Genomic DNA, 21,988 nt, shown 5'->3' with positions numbered 1-21,988 from the left:
TACAAACTGAACATGTATTTACACTTTAACTTGAGCCCGTAAGATCTTTACTGTTAACTTTGAGCCAATCTTTGAACATAGCATTCCTTAAGGAAGTAACATTTCAATACGTAAGTTAGAGATACTACTACAAAACAAGTGAAAAGATCAAGTGGCATTTTCTTTTAGATGGCAAACACTACTTTTATGTCATTTTCAAGACTTCTGATGATTCAAGTTTTCCAAGAAGTGTAGAACCTGAGAAATTCCACAACAGCAATTCTAGTTCCATAACACTTAAGCCAAGGAGGATAATGGGGAATCACAAACTCCTCTCCTCCTTCACACTCAAGAGGGTCTTGGTCACACCAATAAAAAAGCAAGAGATGGAAAGTGATTTTATTTTTCACTGACATGGAGTGTCACTGCACAACTATGAGAGAAGGGAGATGATGAGCAAGAAAAAAATATCATACCAGTTCCTGATAAAACAAAGCTAAATAAATCCAAATTTAATTCACAGCTTAGTCAAGTATCTGAGGTTCAACTTGATGTGATAATACTGACTCTGAAGAAAAGTAACAATAGCTATAAAGCAACATAATATTTTTTAGTTGGTAATAGGATGTATTTTGTTCTTTGGACTACAGAAATTCATTCTATTTGATGAGTCCTTAGGAGTCTAAAAATCACCTTGAGAAACAAGTTTTAATGCTGGTTGGAATTTAACTTCTTGAGTAAAAGCAATTTACTAAAATCTTTTAAAAACAACCTTTAGGACTCATTAAGTTAGAAAAATCTTAGTATAATGATACCAAGCATTGGTAAAGATGGGAGCAACACAAACTCATACACTGGTAATGGGAGTGTGAATTACTACAATCATTATAAAACTATTTTGGAGTTATGTAACCAAGTTGAAGAAATGCATAGTCTACAACCCAGCAATTCCATTCTCACAGAAATGCAAGCTGCACCAGGATACATAAGTAAGGATGTCCCCAGCAGTACTGTTCATAATTTCAAAAACTAGAAAACACAACATACACATACAATGTCTGTTAAGAGAATATATATGCTGCAGTTTATTCACATAATGGAATATACACAGTAATAAAAAAAAAAAGCAAATACTGTGATAGACAACAGAAATGAATCCTAAACAGATGATTTTTTTTAAGTACACAACAGAATACGTACTATAGGGTTCCAGCTATATAAAATTAAAAAGCAGGTTCAAGTGCTTTAAGAATTCAGCCTTGAGCAATACTATAATGCCAAGCAAGGATGTGACTAACATAAAAGCCAGGCTGTTTACTTGGAAAGGGATATCATCAGGAAGAGGCATTTGGGGATTTAGAAGGTTTAGTCAAAGTTCTATTTCTTAAAGTGAATGGTAGTTATATAGTTCTCCCCTTTATAAAAATGTAGCTATACATACTGTATTTCTGCACTTTTCTGTATATGTGTATATATACATCATAATGCAAAGAAGCACTTATATAAATATCCTTAACTTCTTTAATAAAATACAACAAGCAAAACTTTTTCTTAATGATTAACGACTAATACAAGCTTAAGACACATTTGAAATACAAATTAAAGGACTCTGGGGTAAAGAATTGATCTAAAACATCCCAGGGCAGAGGAATTTTTAAAGTACCTAAGGAAAGAATTTGGAAATGTATTCCTTTAAACTATCTGTTTCCAAAGCACACAAATCTTTGTGCACTCCGCCCCCAAAGGTAAAAATGTACCCATGATAAAGGTCCACAATTACAAGATACTGCAATCTATGTGAAGGTGTGGTGTGTGTAAACAAGTTAGCAGAAGTAAGTAAATCTAACAACTATCTTTTAATATGGATCCCTGCCTCCGGGAAAATATAAAAGGGCAGAAGCATTAATGTACCAACCTTAAAGAAGGTAATCATGTATTTTGATTTCTTAAAAAAAGAAAAATACACACACACACACATATTTATCTCCACTGCAAAAAACAAACAAACAAACAAAACACAAGCATCTACAACGTGCATAAAACTACCATATTAAGTATCTGGAAAACCCAAAACTTTCGTTACGGTAGCCCCTAGATGACTTAGCACAGATTTTTTCACATATTATTCACTGAGTACATGTTTGTTACTTGAAAATGACTATACAAATTCCCTGCCATCACTGATATAACAACACAGTGGGGAATTTAAAGAAGGTAATCATAACCAAAAGCTTATAAATTAAGGCAGCAGTAGTTCATTTACCAACCATTATTAGAGCCTAGAAAGATAAAAGTTTTGCTGACCTTATGGTAACTAAGAGTAGCCATAGTGTCACACAGTGTATTTGACTAAAACACAGTACCCAGACTGTGTCAAAATAAATAGTTCTGAGTTATAATATTCAATCCTATTCCAAACCTAGTGGACAGATTTGTTTGTAGTACTCACGCAAAAAGATCGAAGATTTCATATGGACAAAAGTAGTAGACCAAATTCTATGTATTTTTTGGAAAAGAGCTGAGTAATTTAGCCTTTGCATTTCAAACTAGCAAATAACAACAGAATGATTAGTCACGGATGGTAGAAAAGTCACCAAACTTAAGGTCTCTGACTCTGAATAAAATTTCTTGCCTTTATGGTTAAGGATGGTAATTTATAATGCAAATATACAGAGTGTGAGACAGAGCTGATCCAAACAGTTATAAAACTTCACTTACACAATCTCCTAACAACTGTTTGCATCTTTGGTCTTTGCCTATTTCATAAAGGTAAGATATCATCAGCACAGGATTGACTTTTGGCAAAGTTAACTAGGATAACAGAAGCTAGAGACCAGAATATGCTTTAAAGCAGTTTCCCTAGCCTACAGGAAATCATCTTATATTGTTAATTTATTCTATCCGTTTTTCACCATCATTCATCACTCTGTATGTCAATCTATCATGGCTAAAACAGAATCACAGAGAACATATTATCAAACAGCAGCCACACTTCCCCCTTTCTTGAATTACTTTTTAATGGTGGGTGAAGGAAAGTACACTCAGCCGTCAGTATCAAGTTCTAAATCTGCAAATTCAACCAACCACTGATGGAAAATATTAAAAAAAAATTCCAGAAAGTTCCAAAATGCAAAACTTGAATTTGCGATGTACAGGCAACTACTTACACAGCATTTATATTCTACTGGTCACTGTAAGTAATCAAGAGATGATTTAAAGCATACAGGAAAATGTGTGTAGGGTATACACTATAACATAATTATGGGCATGATGAATGAGCTTTCTCACAATCTATTAAAATAATGTTTTCTACTATAAACAACACCCTAATTCACTTTTACAAACTGGGTTCCAGGAATCAATGCCTCTGTGCAAGCGCCTCAGGGGCTACGGGCAAACAAAGTAGGTCAAGTGGGTGGCAGGTGCCCCACCTCAACCACTGCTGCTCCACTTTTGTGCTTTATGTCTTCCCAGCACTCCAATATTAAAGTTCCAGTGAAAATAGTAAGGAGAGGGAAAAAGAGGTTTCACCTGCTTTAACAAATATACATTCAATCTGGAACCTTACCCAAACCAGGAAGCTCTGTTCTGCAAAAGACCCTGTGCTAACAGAATACTGGCAAAAAACAAAACAAACAAACAAAAATCTGCAAACCACATGTCCAACAAAGGACTTACATCTAGACTATATGAACCCCCAAAACTCAACAGCAGAAAAATAAACCATCCAATTAAAAAAATGAGCAAAATATATGAAAAGACAATTCACTGAAAATGGCAAACACGTGTGTGAAAATATGTTCAACATCATTAGCCATTAGGTCAGTGCAAATTAAGACCATAATGAGATATCACTACACATGTATCCGAATGGCTAAAACAAAAAATACTGGTAACACCAAATGATGGCAAGAATGTGGAAACTGGATTATCACACACGGCTGGTGGGAATGTAAAATGGTATGGCCATTCTGGAAGAGTTTGGCAGTTTCTTATAAAATAGAACACACGCTTACTACTCCAAAAAGATTAGAACTTACATTCACATAAAAATCTGTACACGAATACTTTCAGCAGCTTTATTCATAATAGCCCCCAAAATGGAAAGCACCCAGATGATCTTCAATGGGTGAACAGTTAAACAAACTGTGGTACATCCATACCATGGAATACTATTCAGAAATAAAAAGTAACTACTAGATACAAGCACTAATTTGGATGGATCTCAAGGAAATTATACTGAGTAAAACAAGCCAATTTCAAAAGGCCACATTTACATAACATTCTTGAAGTGGCAAAATTACAGAGATCAGATTAGTGGGTGCCAGGAAGTAGGGATGGGGGGAGGTGGAGAGTTGAGTGTGGCTACACATTGTGGAAACAAGATGATCCTTGTGGTGATGGAACTGGTTCTGTACCTTGACTATGGTGGTGGTCATATGAATCAACATGTGATTAAATTACACAGAACTAAACACACATATACACAAATAAGTGCATGTAAAACTGCTAAAAATCTGGGTGGAGTCTATCAATGTCCTGGTTGATACTTTACTAGTTATATAAGATGCTACCATTGGGGGAAACTTGGTGAAGAATACATGAGCTCTTTCAGTATTATTATAATCTACATGTGAACCCACAAGTGTCCCAAAACAGAAAGTTTAATTTAAAAAATACATATAAAATTTTAATTTACCATTACACTGATCCATTGCTGAATCTCTGACTTGGGGGTTGGGGCAAATCATTTAAATTGTTCTCCAGACATTGACTTGCTTCTTCAGACTGACTCTACAATTATCTCACGGTGGAAATAATTTTGCTCATCCAAGGTCTCCCTGAGATTCTGAAATATCTTATTAAAAGTACCCCTGCCCCAAATCAAATCAGTCAAAAAACATTTATCCCTAAATTCATGTTTATTCTTTAAACTCAACTACTAAAATTGTAGTTTCTGAACTAACAGCAGACATCTAGGAACCAGAGAAAAGCAGAATTAATTGCAGGCAGGCTCTCCCCACACTTAGGCAATCAAAATCTGTATTTCAACAAGATCCCGAGCTAATTTCCATGTACAAAGAGTTTAAAAAGCACTGCTTAGACAAAGATTTCTAAAAGCTTTAGAAGAAAGTTTCTAGTCACTATTTTTATAGTTGGATTTACCTAAAACACGCAGCATACTTGTCATTTTACCCCATGCCTTTAGCCTCAATCTACTAGTTGTTCATCTCTAAATGTTTTACCAATACTTTCAGTTTTGAGAAAACAAGACTCTAAGAGAAAAAAGCTAAATCACATAAACATTAACTGATTTATTCCAGATTACCTAGCTAGTTTAGTGACACAGTAAAATCACTTTGATCCATACACCCTCCTCCAGTCAACTATTTTCATTCAAGAAACACACTGCAACCTTGCTGAGTCCTTACTGCCATTTACCTCTGATTCTCAAACTGGTTCTGCTTACACCCAGGCACATGAATTACGTAGGGAGAATACAAACCTAAATTCAATTACAGATTTCCTATGGTATCATTTTACAAGTTACAAGTCTTATGTACTCCTGCCCAAAACACACGGCACAAATACGGCACTATCACAAAGAAGGGGCAAAGAAATATAATTCTAATTATCTCAGACCCTGGTTACAAAAAACATCACTACTAAATGTATGCAAGACAGCTGTTTTAAACTTCATCTCCCTCTGCTTACCCTGGAAAATGGAACTTCAGGTCTATATAAAAGATGTAGAGATGTATAATATCCTAATGGATGAGACAAAATCAATCAGCAGAAGAGAAGAAGCTAGTAGACAACATTTTACTACACCTTATCTAAAGGAAGACTGCACACTCTCTAGGCATTCAACTTGAAATGACAATTTCTTTAAAGGCTATAAAAAATAATTAAGTTTATAATTTCATTAAAAATCAATCATATTGACACATTTTCTTCAAGGGACAGATGCTCACTATAGCAATGCTAATTAACAAAAACATCTATCTGAAAAGTTAGAAATTAAAACAAATGGAATCACTTTTGAACAGTCCACCAAAACAATTTAAACTTGGGTGTTTGATTTAAAAGAGAATAGCACTAGGCATTAATCTATAATTATACTACATTTAGCATATACATAGAGATTTATATACTTACTTTCTGAATGAATTTCTCAACACTCTGTACCACATGCTTATAAAACTAAAAGAAAAAAAAAAGAAATGTGGTTTTACATGTTTGATTAGCATTTTCCTAGTTTAACATAGCTTCAAATTGCCATCTAAGCAATGAATTTTAATCAAGAATCTTGAGATAAACATATATATAAAACATAAACAAACATAACTATAAACAACAAGCTGTGATTAGTAAAGGCATTCCTAAAGTAGGTATATGGTGAGTAGAGCCAAAGTGTGTTATGTCAACACAGATACAGAAGAACTCTATCACAGTCTTTATGAAAGCAAACTTTCAGAAAACGTTAGGCTAACAGCAAAATACTGGTTGTAAGGCACGGGCAGATGTACATTCTTCCTTCCCAGAAGGAAAAGTACAGATTTCCTGTAGCATCGTTTTATCAGCTAAATTAGGGTAGTACTAGGAAAATTAAATAACTGTCAACAAATAGCATTAATAAACATATGCAACGGAGTTGTTTTCAACTTTATTGTCTTCTTTTGCTTCTCCTGGAAAATGGAACAGCAAGTGCATGTAACAAAATAGAGAGATGTATAATATTCTAATGGATCAGCCAAAATGAATCAGCAGAAGTGAGCACAATAAATTAAAAATCAGAAGGGGCTACTAACAATTACGAGAAAACTTAGATTTATGTTTTATGAAACAACACTATGAAAAAAATTGAAAATGAATAAAAAGGAAATTACAGATTAAACAAAAAGTATCTAGAATTTGTACTGAATAAATTTCAATACCTCAATGGCTACTGAATAATTAGCATAATTTATTGAAAAACTAGTTTGAATTCTGCTTCTATTTATATTTCTGATTCCATGAAATATGCCTTTAAGAGACATCCTCTTAGACTGAAGAGACACAAGAACATTCAACTGAACTGCAGTATGAAATCCATTATAAAGTCCAAAAATGAAGGAAAATCTCACTACTCTCATTCACCAAATCAAAATCCACAATAAAATTTCCTTACTACAAAGTTAATAGTTTACTCAACAGTTTAAGTTACTTAAGTAAGAAAAGGTAAAACAACTACTTAAAAGTTATTAGGTACTTCACAGGTAACTAAACATTTAAAATCAATATACAAAATATTAATTACACAGAGTGAGTTTTATTAAATAATTCTTTTGGAAAACACCTTGGCAGTGCTTCTTGTTTCCAGTTACTTTATGTACTATATGTAATTCAGAGTAAAACAGCTTACTAAACGTTAATTCAAAGCTTCCCATTTCACACAGGCCTTCTCCTAATAGGTCACCAGTGAGGTTTTGCTGACAGTGTGCAATGGTAACAAGCACCCGTCAGAATAATCACATCTCTATGATAAAAAGCCAACAACTTACCTTAACATGAAACATAGTATCATCCAAATCTGATTTGAAAGGCAGTTCAAATATCAATTTATTTGATCTCTCAGGATCATGATCATCAAAATCAGATCACAATGTAGAACAGTATAGATAAAGAAAACACAGAGACTAACATTCTGTATCAAGCCTATCAGACACACTGAAAAATCACTTCTTCAAAGAATTTTCTAGCTTAAGTGTGTGTACTTTCACTGTCCTTGTCTCTTGTTTAATTTGCTGCATATGAATACAGGGATTTGAATTATACTACTATTATATACTAATTACAAGTTTGAAAACTAAGTTTTGGCCATTAGAACACTGCAAAATCAACTAAATTTTCTCCTAGTGGTGATTCTCTGTAAAGAAGTATTTGTTAAATCTAAAAGATAATGCTGTTATTCAAAGACAACTTATTTCAATAATGGTGTTTTTGATTACGGCTGATGTTCTTACTCAGTAGGAAAATATCACCAAATATCTATAGGTTAATACCTACTTAATTAAAAATAAGCACTCACTCATTCTCAATTTTAAAAACCCTCCTACAGAAGGAAGGCTTAATTCTGGGGATGAGAACGTCTTGGAGAGGTGTCTAAGGCTGAGCTACAAAAGGTCCTCAAAGTCAAAAAATTTTATGCAAAATTCTGTGCATATGTGTATTTCTCTAGAGATGGTCTAAGAAGTATCTGTAAGTCAACAAAGGTTCAAAACCACTGTTATCATGGCCCTTCCCACAATTTAAATCTCTTATGTGCAATGAAGCCCAATTATTTTCCACAATGGCTCATTTTCAAATCTACAAAACAATCAATAAGAAAAAAGATCAATACATTAATTTTTATTTAGTTTTTTGTTTTCTTTGAGGGGGGAGGTAATTAGGTAGATTGGTTGGTTGGCTGATTTAATGGAGGTACTGGGGATTGAACCCAGGACCTTGTACCTGCTAAGCAGGCACTCTATCACTGAGCTATACCCTCCCCCCTCATTAATTTTTATTTAGAAACCTTTTCCTTAACTCGTATTTCAAGATTCTATAGTCAGTGTGACAAATAATAGTGTTAAACACATTGTCCACAATGTGGCTATATTTAAAATCTTACCTAAGGAAAAATGCTTGCTTCAAAATTTATGGAAGAGTATTTATCAAAACATTGTGTTTATCTCTAGGTGTGAGAGTGTGCAGGTGATAGATTTTCCTTTTTGTATTCTTCCCCTTGAACATGCACTAACTCTGTAAAGAGGAAAATATATAATCTAAAAATCATCCCTCCTCCAAAATATTAGTGCAGTATTTTCTTTTGAAAACACAGAGTAAAATTTGTTACTCACCTTAATAGCTTTAATGGCTGCCTTAGTAATTTGGGTCATTTTTGCTTTAGAAATGGGTGGCTTGTAGTCATTCAGGGAATATAACTGATGAAAAAGAAGAACAAATTTTAAACACTGCAAACAAAACTAATTGTCTCTAAGCAATTATATAAAATTACCAAATATTTGTTTTTATATCCTCAATGAAATTAAAGTTCTCCTTTTCTTTTAAAAATCAAGTTCGACATCATTAGTTCCCAAACTTGCACACAAAAAACTCATTTAAAGGTGGAAGCCACCCAAATGTCCATCAGCTGAGGAATGGATAAACAAAATGTATTCTACCCTTACAATGAAATAATAGCCATGAAAATGGAATGAAGTGCTGATACCTGCATGCTACAACATGGATGAAGCTTGAAAACATGCTAAGTTTAAAGAGCTATTTTAAAAAGACCACATGTTATAGGACTGCATGTATATGAAATGTCTAGAAAAGGCGAATTTATTGGTGACTGTCTATAGTTGGGGGAGTTGGGCAGAAATGAGGAGTGACAATTAATGAGTACAGCATTTCTTTTTGGGGTAATGAAAATATTCTAAAATTTACTGTGATGATGACTGCACAACTGTACTAAAAACTACTGAATTATACACTTTAAATTGGTTAACTGCATGGTATGTGAATTATACTTCAATATAGCTGCTTTTAGAAACCAACAGATCTAACAGTTAGCAATGACCCCACCCCACAAATTTTGTTTTGAAATTTCTCATATAAGCAAAGGATAATAATACTGCTATAGAGAGAGAACTGTTAAAGATAAGGTGGAGGAATTAGGCAAAAAACAATAAGTAAGGTTAAATGAATACTGATGAAAACTGGCACTAACTGATGCTAGGATTTTAACTACAGTGCTATAAGACATTAACTACAAGACTGGAAACTAAACTTTGGCCATTAGAACACTGCAAAAATAACCTGAACAGATTTTAAAAGCAACTCAAACAGCATTAGTTGGTTAATTAACTAAGAAGTCCTCTACAGCTTTTGCTCCAGCACCCTTTTAACCTACCCATCATTGAATTCTATTGATTTTGGCCCAGTTTTCCGCGTATTTGTCTCCTCTTCTTCCTCCAACCACTACCATGATTTAAGTTCAAATTAGCTTCATTTTTTCACATAGAGATGGCATGTCTGTCTTTTCAAACACTAATCTGATCAGGTGACTGATACTCATCCACTTCCTCTACCACCTTAAAAAAGTTCAATGACTTCCCACTCTTTGGAGATAGACAAAAATCTATATATGGCCCTTGCCTGGTCTAATTTCTGTCTACCTTTCCAGCCTCATCTCATACCATCCTCCCCTCCCCAGCTCTCTGCTCTAGGTACAATGGTCTTTTTTCAGTTCCCTGCCACAGAGCCTTTAAAAATGGGCTTGTTCCCTCTATTTGGAATAGAACCAGGGCCTCCCTACTAGTTAATGAATACTCATTTGTCTCAGTTAAAGCATCACTTAATGAGGAAAGCCTTTCCTACATCTCCACAACCAGAGCAATATCTCTTTTTTTGTACTCATTGTATTGTCATTCACCTTTGAAGCGTGTGTCACAGTAATCTGACACTTAGTTGTATGATTATTTAACTAATACTTGATTTTTAGAAGGCCTGTCCCAAAGGATGACTGACATCCACAAGACAAAGAATATAAATATGATCCTTTAATACGGTTTAAGTAGTAAGAGGTTAACTGTACACCAAGAGCTGCCCAAGCTAAAATCAACCATGGCAGAAGTATAAGCATCTTCCCCTTTAAGCTCCCAGAGGTGCCCACTTGATGATACTGCCTGACTGGGGTTAAGATTCCATTAGATCCTTTAAGAAGCTACCTGTCAAACCCACAGGGAATTTTAGAATACCTGTGGCCTCAATTCCTACCTGTCTGTTTTAAAAAAAATCTAACTGTAAGCCATTCTACTAACCATGTGCAAAATAGCATCAACACATTCTACAGTGTTTACAGCAAGCTGTGTAAAGCAAATGTCAATTTCCTAGAATTTCTCAGCAGGCCCAGACTGCAGCCCATCTGAGCTCCAGTCCTGCCCTCTCCCACCAGAGAATCAGTTCTAAGAACGGAAGCCCTGCCCTTTCTGTTTAGACTTAGTCCAAACTGGATCCTCAGTGTCTGGCAGGGAATAGGAATTTGTTAATAAATTAAAATAGAACAAATATATATAAGACACAGCATTGTACAAACTTTGCATAAAAAGACCTGGATTTGAATTCCAACTATGTCACCTTATTAAAAGCTGCTAAACCTCCGAATCTGAGTTTTCTCATTTACAAAATAGAAACAATATTCGTTTCACAGAAACATTTCATATGCTTTCAGAACACACTAAAGTCACTCAACAGGGTTGGCTATTATTTGAAATTAAAATCCTTCTCTTTGGTAGGCATTCTCCATTTAAATGAATAACATTAAGTATCCATCAGATATTTATTCACTCAGGTACCAAAAGGTACACTCCATAGTAATTTATATTACTAGGGCAATGAAGATGCATCATGTTCTTCCAGTGGTTGACAATACACTACTTCTTTCATTTTGTAAAGTGGTAAATCCCTAAAGTTTCAATCAAGCACTAGCCCACATTCTCGCAGACCAAAAGCTTTGCTTTCTTTCTTTCCCCCACCTTTTTTTAGGGGAGGAGAGTGTTGGAGGGAGGTGAGGTGGGGAGAATGAGGTAGGAAAAATATAATTTAGACTTGTAAAATGTTTCAACAGTGTGAAAAGTCAGCTCTTAACAGAGACCTTCCTTTCAAAAATGCATCTACTGCAGAAACTTACTTAGACAAATATTAAGCAATTAAGTACTTTTCAAAGGCTCACTTAACACATATATTTCCAACTAACCATTTATCTAGATTCTCTAAAAATCTCAATTCTTTATTAAATCTGATCACCAGAAAAGAGGCCTAGATCATTTCATCTAATTCTTCACAGAATGCCTCTACTAAAATTTAATTAAGTCCCCAGTCCTGACCTGCCCTTTCCTAGGCTACTCAAGATTTACTGATCCAAAGGAAAGATACTAAACTAAAAGCCTGGGTTTTCAGCCTCATTCATTCATTGTTTTTCAACTCTCTTCAGCTACACTGAAGAGTGAGCTTTCAACTTAGCAGCATTTACAATTTCTGCTGTATCACTCATAAGTACCACATCAAATGCATATTTTAGATCTGAAAACAACTTCTTCAAATCAAATCAGTTTCTAATCAAGGTGTGAGGAATCTTTTACCTAAACTGAGGTGTCTTAGTTGCTGCTGGGTACCAAAAAACTTACTTCTAATAAAGATTTTTAAAGTTGTCCATTATCGATTAGGCCAAGGGTTGGCACAGTAAGTCTCGGGCTTTGGAGGCTATGTGGTTGCTACCACACAACAGGCATGTTTCACTTTTTACTGTGCTTTGCAGATGATGGATTTTTTACATGTTGAAGGTGTGTGGCAATCTGCACTATCTTTCCAACAGTACTGCTCGCTTGGTGTCGCTATGTCCCATTTCGGTAATTCTCAAAATATTTCAGACTTTTTCAATATTATTTATTACTGTGATCTGTGATCAGCGATCTTTGCTGTTACTACTGAAACTGTTTTGAGGCACCATGAATCACACCCAAATAAGACGGCAAACTTAATACGTTGTGTTTTGACCACTCCACTGACCAACCGTCCCCATCTCTCTCCCTCTCCTTAGGCCTTCCTATTCCCTGAGACATAACAATATTGAAATTAGAACAATTAATAACCACACCATGGCCTCTAAGTGTTCAAGTGAAAGGAAGAGTCGCATGTCTCTCACCTTAAATCAAATGTAAAAAATGATTAAGTTTAGTGAGGAAGGCATATCAAAAGCTGAGACAGGCTGAAAGCTAGGCCTCTCGGGCCACAGCCAAGTTGTGAATGCAAAGGAAAAGTTCTTGATGAAAATTAAAAGTGCTACTCCAGTGAACACATGAATGCTACAAAAGGAAAACAGCCTTGTTGCTGATGTGGAGAAAGTCTGAGTGGTCTAGATAGAAGATTAAATCAGCCACAACATTCCCTTAAGCTAAAATCTAATCCAGAGCAAGGCCCTAACTCTCTTCGATTATATGAAGGCTGAGAGAGATGAGGAAACTGCAGAAGGAATGTTTGAAGCCAGCAGAGGTGGCTCAGGAGGTTTAAGGAAAGAAACCATCTCCATCACGTAAAAGCACAAGGGAAAGCAGCAAGTGCTAATGTAGAAGCTGCAGCAAGTTAACCGGAGGATCCAGCTAAGAGAATTCATGAAGGTGGCTACACTAAACAACTGATTCTCAGTGTAGACAAAACAGCCTTATGTTGGAAAAAGATGCCACGTAGGACTTTCATAGCTAGAGAGGAGAAGTCGATGCCTGGCTTCAAGGTTTCAAACAGGTTCAGCCCCTTGTTAGGGGCTAATGCAGCTACTGACTAGTTGAAGTCAATGACCAACCACCATTGTGAAAATCCTGCAGGCTTTAAGAATTGTGCTCACTCTACTATGCCCATGCTCTCTAAATGGAACAACAAAGCCTGGATGACAGCACGTCTATTTACAATATGGCCTAGCAAATATTTTAAACCCACTGTTGAGACCGACTGCTTAGGAAAAAAATCCGTTGAAAATATTACTGCTCATTGACAATGCACCTGGTCACCCAAGAGCTCTCTCTGATGGGGATGCACCATGAGACTAACGCTTTCATGCCTCTAACACAACATCCATTCTGTAGCCCATGGATCAAGGAGTCATTTCAACTTTCAAGTCTTAATTAAAAAGCATATTTCATAAGGCTACAGCTGCCACAGACAGTGATTTCTCTGATGGATCTCAGCAAAGTAAATCAAAAACCTTCTGGAAAAGGTTCACCACTCTCGATGCCATTAAGAACATGATTCATAGGAAGAGGTGAAAAAACATCAACATTAACAGGAGTCTGGAAGAAGTTTATTTCAACCCTCATGGATGATTTTAAAGGATTCAAGACTTCAGTGGAGGAAGTAACTGCAGATGTGGTGGAAACAGCAAGAGAACTAGAATTAGAAGTGGAGCCTGAAGATGGGACCGAACTGCTGCAGTCTCATGATCAAACTTTAATGGATGAGGAGATGCTCTTACAGATGAGCAAAGAAGTGGTTTCTTGAGATGGAATTCTATGTTGGTGAAGACTGGTCAAATGACAACCAAGAGCATAGAATATTACAGAAACGTAGTTGATAAGGCAGGATTTGAGAGAACTGACTCTAATTTTGAAAGAAGTTCTACTATGGAAAAATGTTATCAAACAGCACTACATTCTATAGAAAAATCATCTGTGAAAGGAAGAGTCAAGCCATGCAGCAAACTTCACTACCGTCTTATTCTAAGAAATTGCCATAACCACCCCAACCTCCAGCAACCATTACGCGGATCAGTCAGCAGCCACTGACACTGTGGCAAGACCCTCCACCAGCAAAAGGATTACAAGTCACTGAAGGCTAGCATTTTTTAGCAATCATTTTTTTAAGATTTAGATATACACATTGTTTTCTTAGACGTAATGCTACTGCACACTTAACAGACTACACTACACTGTAAACATAACTTTTATATGCACTGGGAAAGCAAAAAACTCATGTGACTTGTTTTATTACAGTGTTTGCTTTTATTGAAGTGGTCTGGAACCAAAACCAAAATATCTCCAAGGTATGCCTGTACTTAACTCCACCCATGTCAAGAAAGCAGCCACAGACAATTCGTATATGAATAGGCAAGGTATATTCCAACAGAACTTTTTTTTTTTACAAAAGCAGGTCAACCTCTAATTTGGGGGAATTTTATTTCTCAATCCTACAAACAGTTTTGTTTGCTTGTTTGTTTTTAGATAAACACAATCTCACAACGTCCCTGGAAAGTGTACTCATGCCCTCTCTTATCTAGACACTGAATAAGGCTCATCACCCAAAATTTAACAAAATGTTACCTCTTACGTACTTTTAACAGAAGTACTTCATGCTTGTTATTTCAAGCAAACTCTTCACTTCAAAAATTTAAGTGCCTTTTCCCAATATGAGCAATATCAAATGAATTCTCCTCTGACTCTGGAAGCGCACAACAAAGAACTTATGACCTGACAAACCCAAGAGATCCATCAAACTGGGGTAAAGCCTTGTTCATTTACAGGTTAATCTTATGCCTTCAAGGTTGTTGACTCTATGTCCAATAGGAATTAACCTGAAGTGTGAACCTAAAATAGTGATCAACCCAATCCATTTTTTTCCTCAACAATGGTCCTTTAGGGCCTTAAGAGGGATCCTTCAAATCTCCAAAGAAGTAAGAAAAATCAGAAATCACAGAAGTTCCTGGAACCAACACAATCTTGGTACTTTTCAATTCAAGATAGCATGCTAACCACCTTTTCATTTTCTTTCTCTTACTGGCAGGACAAGAAGGAAATTTTTCAAAGATATTTAAAATTTACAATAAAAAGTAGAATGGGAACAGGAGAATAAGAAGCAGACAAGATGCCACGCATTTCCACAAAATGGAAATATGATAAAAAAAAAACAAAAAACCGGTTAACTGATGAAATAAAGAGGAAACCACTAGCCACGATACACACAAAAGATACAGCCAAAGAGGGAAATAATTTACCCTGCAGAATTCCAGTGTCTCACCACTCAAAATCAAAGCATTCAGAGGGCAAGAGCAGCAGAAGTGAACTAATGCCCCATCTATTGCTGCAAAATGTCAAAAAAAAATAATATCTAAATCTGACCACTAAAGAAACAAGTATAAAATTACTGCTTAGTGATATGAAGGTCATCATCAGAAGAACTGAGGTGTTACGAATTTTTTAATTCAATCCAGCATAGGGTGAGAAGGAAGAGCTTTCAATAAAATCTTCTGTACTTAAAAAAAAATCACAGTGCATATGTTATTTTGAAAAATATAATAATTACATTTTAATACAATCTTATTCTAGACAGTGACCATTGAACAACATGAGAGTTAGGGGTGATGACCCTCCACATATTCAAAAATCCACATATGGCTTATCGTCTGCACCCATGGATTCAACTAACCACAAATTGTGTAGTACTGTATTATTTACTGTTGAAAAAGATCTGCATGTAAGTGAACCCTGACAGTTCAAATCCATGTTGTTCAAGGATCAACTGTATCTGGAAATAGGGCCTTTATGGAGGTATTTAAGGTTAAATGAGGTCATGAGAGTGAAGCCCTTGTTTGGACTGATTGCTGAGCTGGCAGTTTTGTGAGCCTGTACCTGCATCCTTCAGCTCAGACCTCTGCAGGCCTCAGCTTTGAAGAACAGAGTCTTTGGAACACTGTTACTTACTTACTTCTCCTGTTCTATCTTCACCTAAGCCTGGATAAGCAGAGATTCACCTGTTACCTTTTCTCTACAAGGTCTTCCACCACTGTGTCTTCCATTTTTGACCTGGATACAGCTGCTGCTACTTGCAGTAGAGACATAGAAAGTGATTTGTGTAGGTGGCTTAATGATAAGAACCAAATAAAGGTATCTGACAACTTAAAAAAAAAAAAAAAAAAGAGTGAAACCCTTGTCCGATAGGATTACTGTCCTTCTGGGAAGAGACACCAGAGAACTAGCTCTCTCACAGCCATATGAAGACACATGTGAAAGGGCTACAAGGCTATGAGGATCTGAGGGCGGTTTTTAGGAACTCAGAGACCCCCCCACCCACAGCCAGCAAACAAAATGAAGACCTCAGTCCTACAATGCCAAGGAACTGTATTCAGCCAATAATTTAAATGAGCTGGGAAGAGGATCTCAAATCTTAAATGAGAGCACAGCCTGGCTGACACATTGATACAGCCTGGTGAGACCATCAGTAGGGGACCCAGATAACCAGTGTCTGATCCTGACCCATGGCAATTGTGAAATAACTACATGGTGCTTTAAGTCTCAAGTTAAGTTTGTGGCAGTGTGTTACAGCAACAGAAAATGAATTAAGTAGAAGAAAACTGTGAATGACTTATCTTCATTTTCTTACTTGACTGTATAATTTTTTTTAGTTTTCATAAATATTTTTGTGAAAATCATTTTTACAATTCAAAATTGAAATTAAAATTTCAAAATTAAGCACTCCTCTGCCTTTTCTTACATAATTTTTTAAAAAGAGAAATTCAGTATTTTGCATACAGGAATAAAAAATAAATAAGAGACCTGTTTCAGTGATAAAGTTATTTTAAAAAGTATATTATTCACCAACTTCAATACCTAAGAACCAATATATTTTATTACAAATTTTACTTCAACAAGTCAAAAACTTGGTATTCTCTATAACCAAAATTTCTCACTCCCTAAGATATGAGTTCTCCTTTCTTTATACAGCACAATCTTCCTTATTATTTTTGGTTTGGGATAAAATATAAAATATTTGATAATATAAGCACATAACAAAGTAACATATAGAATCAGATGCACTTGACATAACAGAATGTGACAAGAGAACATTAACATTAGACTAACAGCAACAGATTCAACATAAAGAAAAGCACATTCTGAAAGAATGATGTGACCAATATTGACTTTTTCCTAAGATTTTTAAAGTAAATTTTTTTGTAAACAAATGTTTTAAAGAAAGCTCTCAATGTATAAGCTTGGGTTAACTTGTACTTAAGTAGCAATATACTTGAGCAAACAATGTTTTAAAGAGCAAAGCCTGAGGATATGTCACAGATACTGTGCGAGGACCACCAAATCAGGCTTTCAACAAAGGCACAACTCCCAATTTTATACTAAATATTGTGCCAGTGTGAGAACTGCAGAACAAAGTTTCAAATGCACCTTTGGGGGATGGCGGGGGGAAAGAGGTCATAAGTGACTGCAAACACCAAAGCACACACACAAAACCTAAAATGTTATATAATACCTAAAAAACCAGTGAGCAAACCTAAGAAATAATCATCTTTAAAAAAAAAAAATCTTACAACCTTTTTTCTGGTTATAAAAATATTTTAGCATGGAAAAAAATGGAAAATGCAAAAAAAGCATGAAAACAACAGAAAATGCAAATCATCCATAATCCAATAATTCATCACTCATTCATTCCAAATATATTCAATTAGTACCAGGTACTCTGGATCCAACAGAACAGGAAGACAGTCTCTGTCCTCACGATAGACACACTTTACAGAATGTAGTTAAGTACACAACGAAGGTAATAATGTGATGTGATAAAAAGGATGCAAAATTGTGTATCTTTCTTAGACTCTCAAATTCAGAATCCCTTTTTAAAAAATACAAGGTATTTAAAAAGGAAATGATGCTTATTTTCTTAAAATTATAAATCTGAATAATGCAAACATCTGTCCAATAAGATCAAATTTACATGCCAAGCTTTGGCAGGGAAATGGTGGTAGAGAAATCCTGGAGTTAAAAAAAGAAAAGAAAATGGAGCGGAAAAAAAGCCAGAATTTGATATATAAAAGTGCTAACAAGATTATTATGACACACAAATGTTTATATCCTTTAAAAATAATTACCTTTTCCTATGGGCTACAAGCATTTTCACATAAATAATTAACCTTTTATATTACTAAGGAGACTATCCCATTTTTCAAGCATGGAGGATTTCTAAGGTTAATATTACAGCGTTGAATACTTTCAAAAAGGAAGCTATTTTAGAATCTAAATTACAGTTTAAAACTGTGTTAGTAACAAAGAAAAACTGCATCAACTCTCCTCCCAAAAAACTACCATTTAAAGAACTAAATTTAGACCACAAAAACTTATTTGCATGGTCCTTTAATTCAACACCCAAATTTATATAACCTCTCCAAGTCCCTGGAATAAAGGGGGTTAAAAAATACTCTTCAAAAAAGTATACAGGAGTTATAGTCAGCCAGGATGGAGAAAGTTACCTATAACCCTTCCCTCCCACTGATTTCAAGTAAATACTACAGACTAAATACAAGAAGTTAACTACCTGAGGACCCTGAAAAGGAGAACACAAAACCGACTGGAGTCAAACATGAATAATGACCAGTTACAGGGGGCAGGGAGCTATGTGTGGATGTTAAGGTAAATTTCGCAGTGTTCTGTGTTCCTCTGCTATCTCCCAGCTTTGATTTCAGAGCTGGCATTATCAAACAGTGTAGTCAGTACTAGAATCAAAAATACGAGGGGAAACTCTTTGTACGGCCAGAAGGCTAGGTAAAAGGACTCTTCCATGCTACTGCGGAGGAGAAGGTGGGGGGAAAACCTCCTTCCCCCACTCCTTTTTCCTTCTTGGCCCTGCTAAGGGTTAAAGGGCAGCTAGTGCTGTCACCCCAGCACCAAAACCCCAAGAGAAAAGCCACCTCCAGACTTAGGAAAAAGGCCTCTACTATCTACAAGGTACCATTTTCTTCTCTCTCCTGCCACTTCACCTCTAAAGGCTAAACCTGGAAAGAAGTTTTACTTTTTGGCCAGAGAACAGGGGAAAAGATGCCCTGGGCTCTGAAGAGAGTACTGGAATCCCAGAGAAAGCCAGAGGAGAGGAGCCCCTAATTCTGTGTGTCAACTAACTTAAGTCCTTGGCTCGTCCTAAAATTGTGCCTGTGTGAACAGACCCAAAGAGGCCCAGCAAAGGCTCTGAGAACTAATATCTGTGTAAATCACTACCCATACCCAGATAACAACTGAGTGGCACATGTGTTAGGCACACCTAAACAGCAGAAGAAATGCTTTGAAAACTGAACTGACACTGCAACCACCTAAAAAGGCAAAGCAGAGCTTGCATCCTGAACCAAACCAAGCTGAATGCCTGCTAAACAAAAATCAACATTCTTCAGAGGATTTTAATGACATGCTACAATACAACATTGAAAATGTCCAGTAAATGAACCATTTAGTTGACTTACCAACACACACACTCTTGACTTACCAACACACTCTCTCTCTCTCTCTCTCTCTCTCTCTCTCTCTCTTCCCCTCTCCCTCTCTCCCTCTCTCCCTCTCTCCCTCTCCCTCTACTAGAAAATCTGTCCACACTGGTCAAGGGACAAAATAATCAACAGATGCTAACCCCAAGATGATGCTGATGTGGAAATTATCAAACACTTTAAAGAAGTTATAATCATTCTAAAATGAGGTAAAGGAGAAAACTCTTGAAACAAATGCAAAGATAGATGTTTTTAGCACAGAATGAAAACTACAAGAAGGAACCAAATGGAAATTTCAGAACTGAAAAATATGGTAACTGGAAGAAAAAAGTAGTATGGCACTACATACAAGAGCTATACATTTTTACCAGTGACTTTATATATTTTAAGAAGCAAAAGGCAATAATCATGATTATTTTTACATCAACATTTTATATTACAGTTTAAAAAAATTACCAGGAAGAGATTTAGTAAATTATACTAAAAGACAGAAAATTAACTTAATATACACATTATTAATGCAGAAATATGAAAATATCTAATAAGGCACAGGAAAATATAAAATATCTGCAATAATTACAACTTTATAAATGTAAGAACTAAATGCAAAAACAAGACCAGGAAAAATGTTCAGAAAAATGTCTGTTATAACAACTGAATATAATTTACTAGGCATAGACAATTTTCTTAAAAGTAAAAAGAAAAAAGTCCTATCACACATTTCTTTTCTTTTTTCACATCATTCCTTCCATTTTAGAATAGTCTTTCACTTTTCTTCAAATCATAATTTAACTAACCCACTGGATGAAAACCTTCTCAAGGTTAAGTCTAAACTAATTTAAGTAAAACAGAACAAAATAGAAAATAATAAAATACACTGACTAATCCTAGGTGAAATTTTTGTTTCTGTTATATTTGCATATGTGACCACTGGCTCATGACACAAATGATATTTCTTATTGTAGATTATGGCAAAAAAAAAAAAATTTGAGAGACACTGCTCCAGCCCACAGTCCTACGTAGAAGGTAACACTAAAAATTCATTACAAGGAAAGTAAAACATGATGAAATTCTCTGGATAATTCTGCTTGCCAAAGGCTGAGTCTGAAGTGCAATCTTTGCTTCGCTTCTTTTAAAAGAAGATTAGCATATACCCAGAGATGCAAAAGACATGCAAGTATAAAGCTCAGATTTTTTCCCTCTAGTTGTAATCAGAAGAAAGGGAAAGGGAGTAATTTCACACCTAAAATCACACGCCACCAGTGGTGTATTTACGTACGTGTGTACATGTGTGTAGAAGACAGACATAGGTCTTCCTCCTCCTGTAACTGTCATACACTCTGCTTATTATCTTCATAGCAATCTAATCACGACGTAAAATAGTTTTGCTCATAATTTGTTTTGTTTAGTCTATTTCAGTATCTCTCTATTCATCCATCCACTTTGGAAAATACTGACATTACACACTATAAACCCTCAATAAACAGTTACCAATATCAGTGTCTTTTATTCATATCCTCTACAACGCCTAAAACAGTTCCTTGAACATGTTAATTACTCAAATATAAGCTGACTTAACTTTGAGAAATTAGCTTACTGGGTTCCAAACATAACCAGGTAACCAAATACAAGACAGAAAAATAAATTTATCCAGCTTCTTCATATCTAAATTCACTTGAATGCAACATATTTATTTTGCTCAAACTAGAATGCCAAAGCTGGGGTGATGATATACTTTCTCCCCTCCCCCCCAAACTTTTTTTGGGGGGAAGGGAGATTAGATTTTTTTAAATGGAGGTACTCGGGATTGAACTCAGGACCTTATGCATGCTAAGTATCTGCTCTACCACTGAGCATAACCTTCCTACTCAAGTTTACTTTTAATAGCCTTTGCAACTCTGTTTCTATAATCCTATGCCAATATTCATGGAAATAAAGATTTCAAAGCAGCAGAATGCCTCATTCTGAAATAATTCCCAATATAATTTATAATTGATGTATAATAATCATCCTTGTATACTTATTTTCAAATAAGCACTTATATTGATCTCAGATCAATGAAGTTTTATTTTCAAGGTAAAACCGACTGAAAACAAAGAACTGAGAAATACAAAGCCAAATTCAACTGATTAACAGGTCAGTGGTGACTTAAATCAAATCAAACCACCATTCATTAAATAGTTA

The 21,988-nt window shown here is 35.5% G+C and overlaps 1 protein-coding gene across 10 annotated transcripts in view; it reads right to left on the bottom strand.

Moving 5' to 3' along the window:
* SCAF8 (SR-related CTD associated factor 8) overlaps nucleotides 1-21,988 on the bottom strand; it is a 191,643-nt gene that overhangs the window by 151,981 nt on the left and 17,674 nt on the right. For all 10 annotated transcript variants that reach the window (XR_004322075.1, XR_004322072.1, XR_004322073.1 and 7 more), the window contains 2 exons: nucleotides 8,862-8,945; nucleotides 6,139-6,183 (listed from right to left, as the gene is read on the bottom strand). Coding sequence is in view for 4 of the 10 variants with exons in the window: in XM_032485235.1 (XP_032341126.1) it covers nucleotides 6,139-6,183; nucleotides 8,862-8,945 (129 nt within the window). In the remaining 6 variants the exon portion in view is untranslated. The remainder of the gene's footprint in view (nucleotides 1-6,138; nucleotides 6,184-8,861; nucleotides 8,946-21,988) is intronic.

This window comes from Camelus ferus, chromosome 8 (genome assembly GCF_009834535.1).
Source record: "Camelus ferus isolate YT-003-E chromosome 8, BCGSAC_Cfer_1.0, whole genome shotgun sequence".
Taxonomy (NCBI): domain Eukaryota; kingdom Metazoa; phylum Chordata; class Mammalia; order Artiodactyla; family Camelidae; genus Camelus; species Camelus ferus.
Note: the sequence above shows the minus strand (reverse complement) of the source record. Positions and strands in the feature narration are given on the sequence as shown.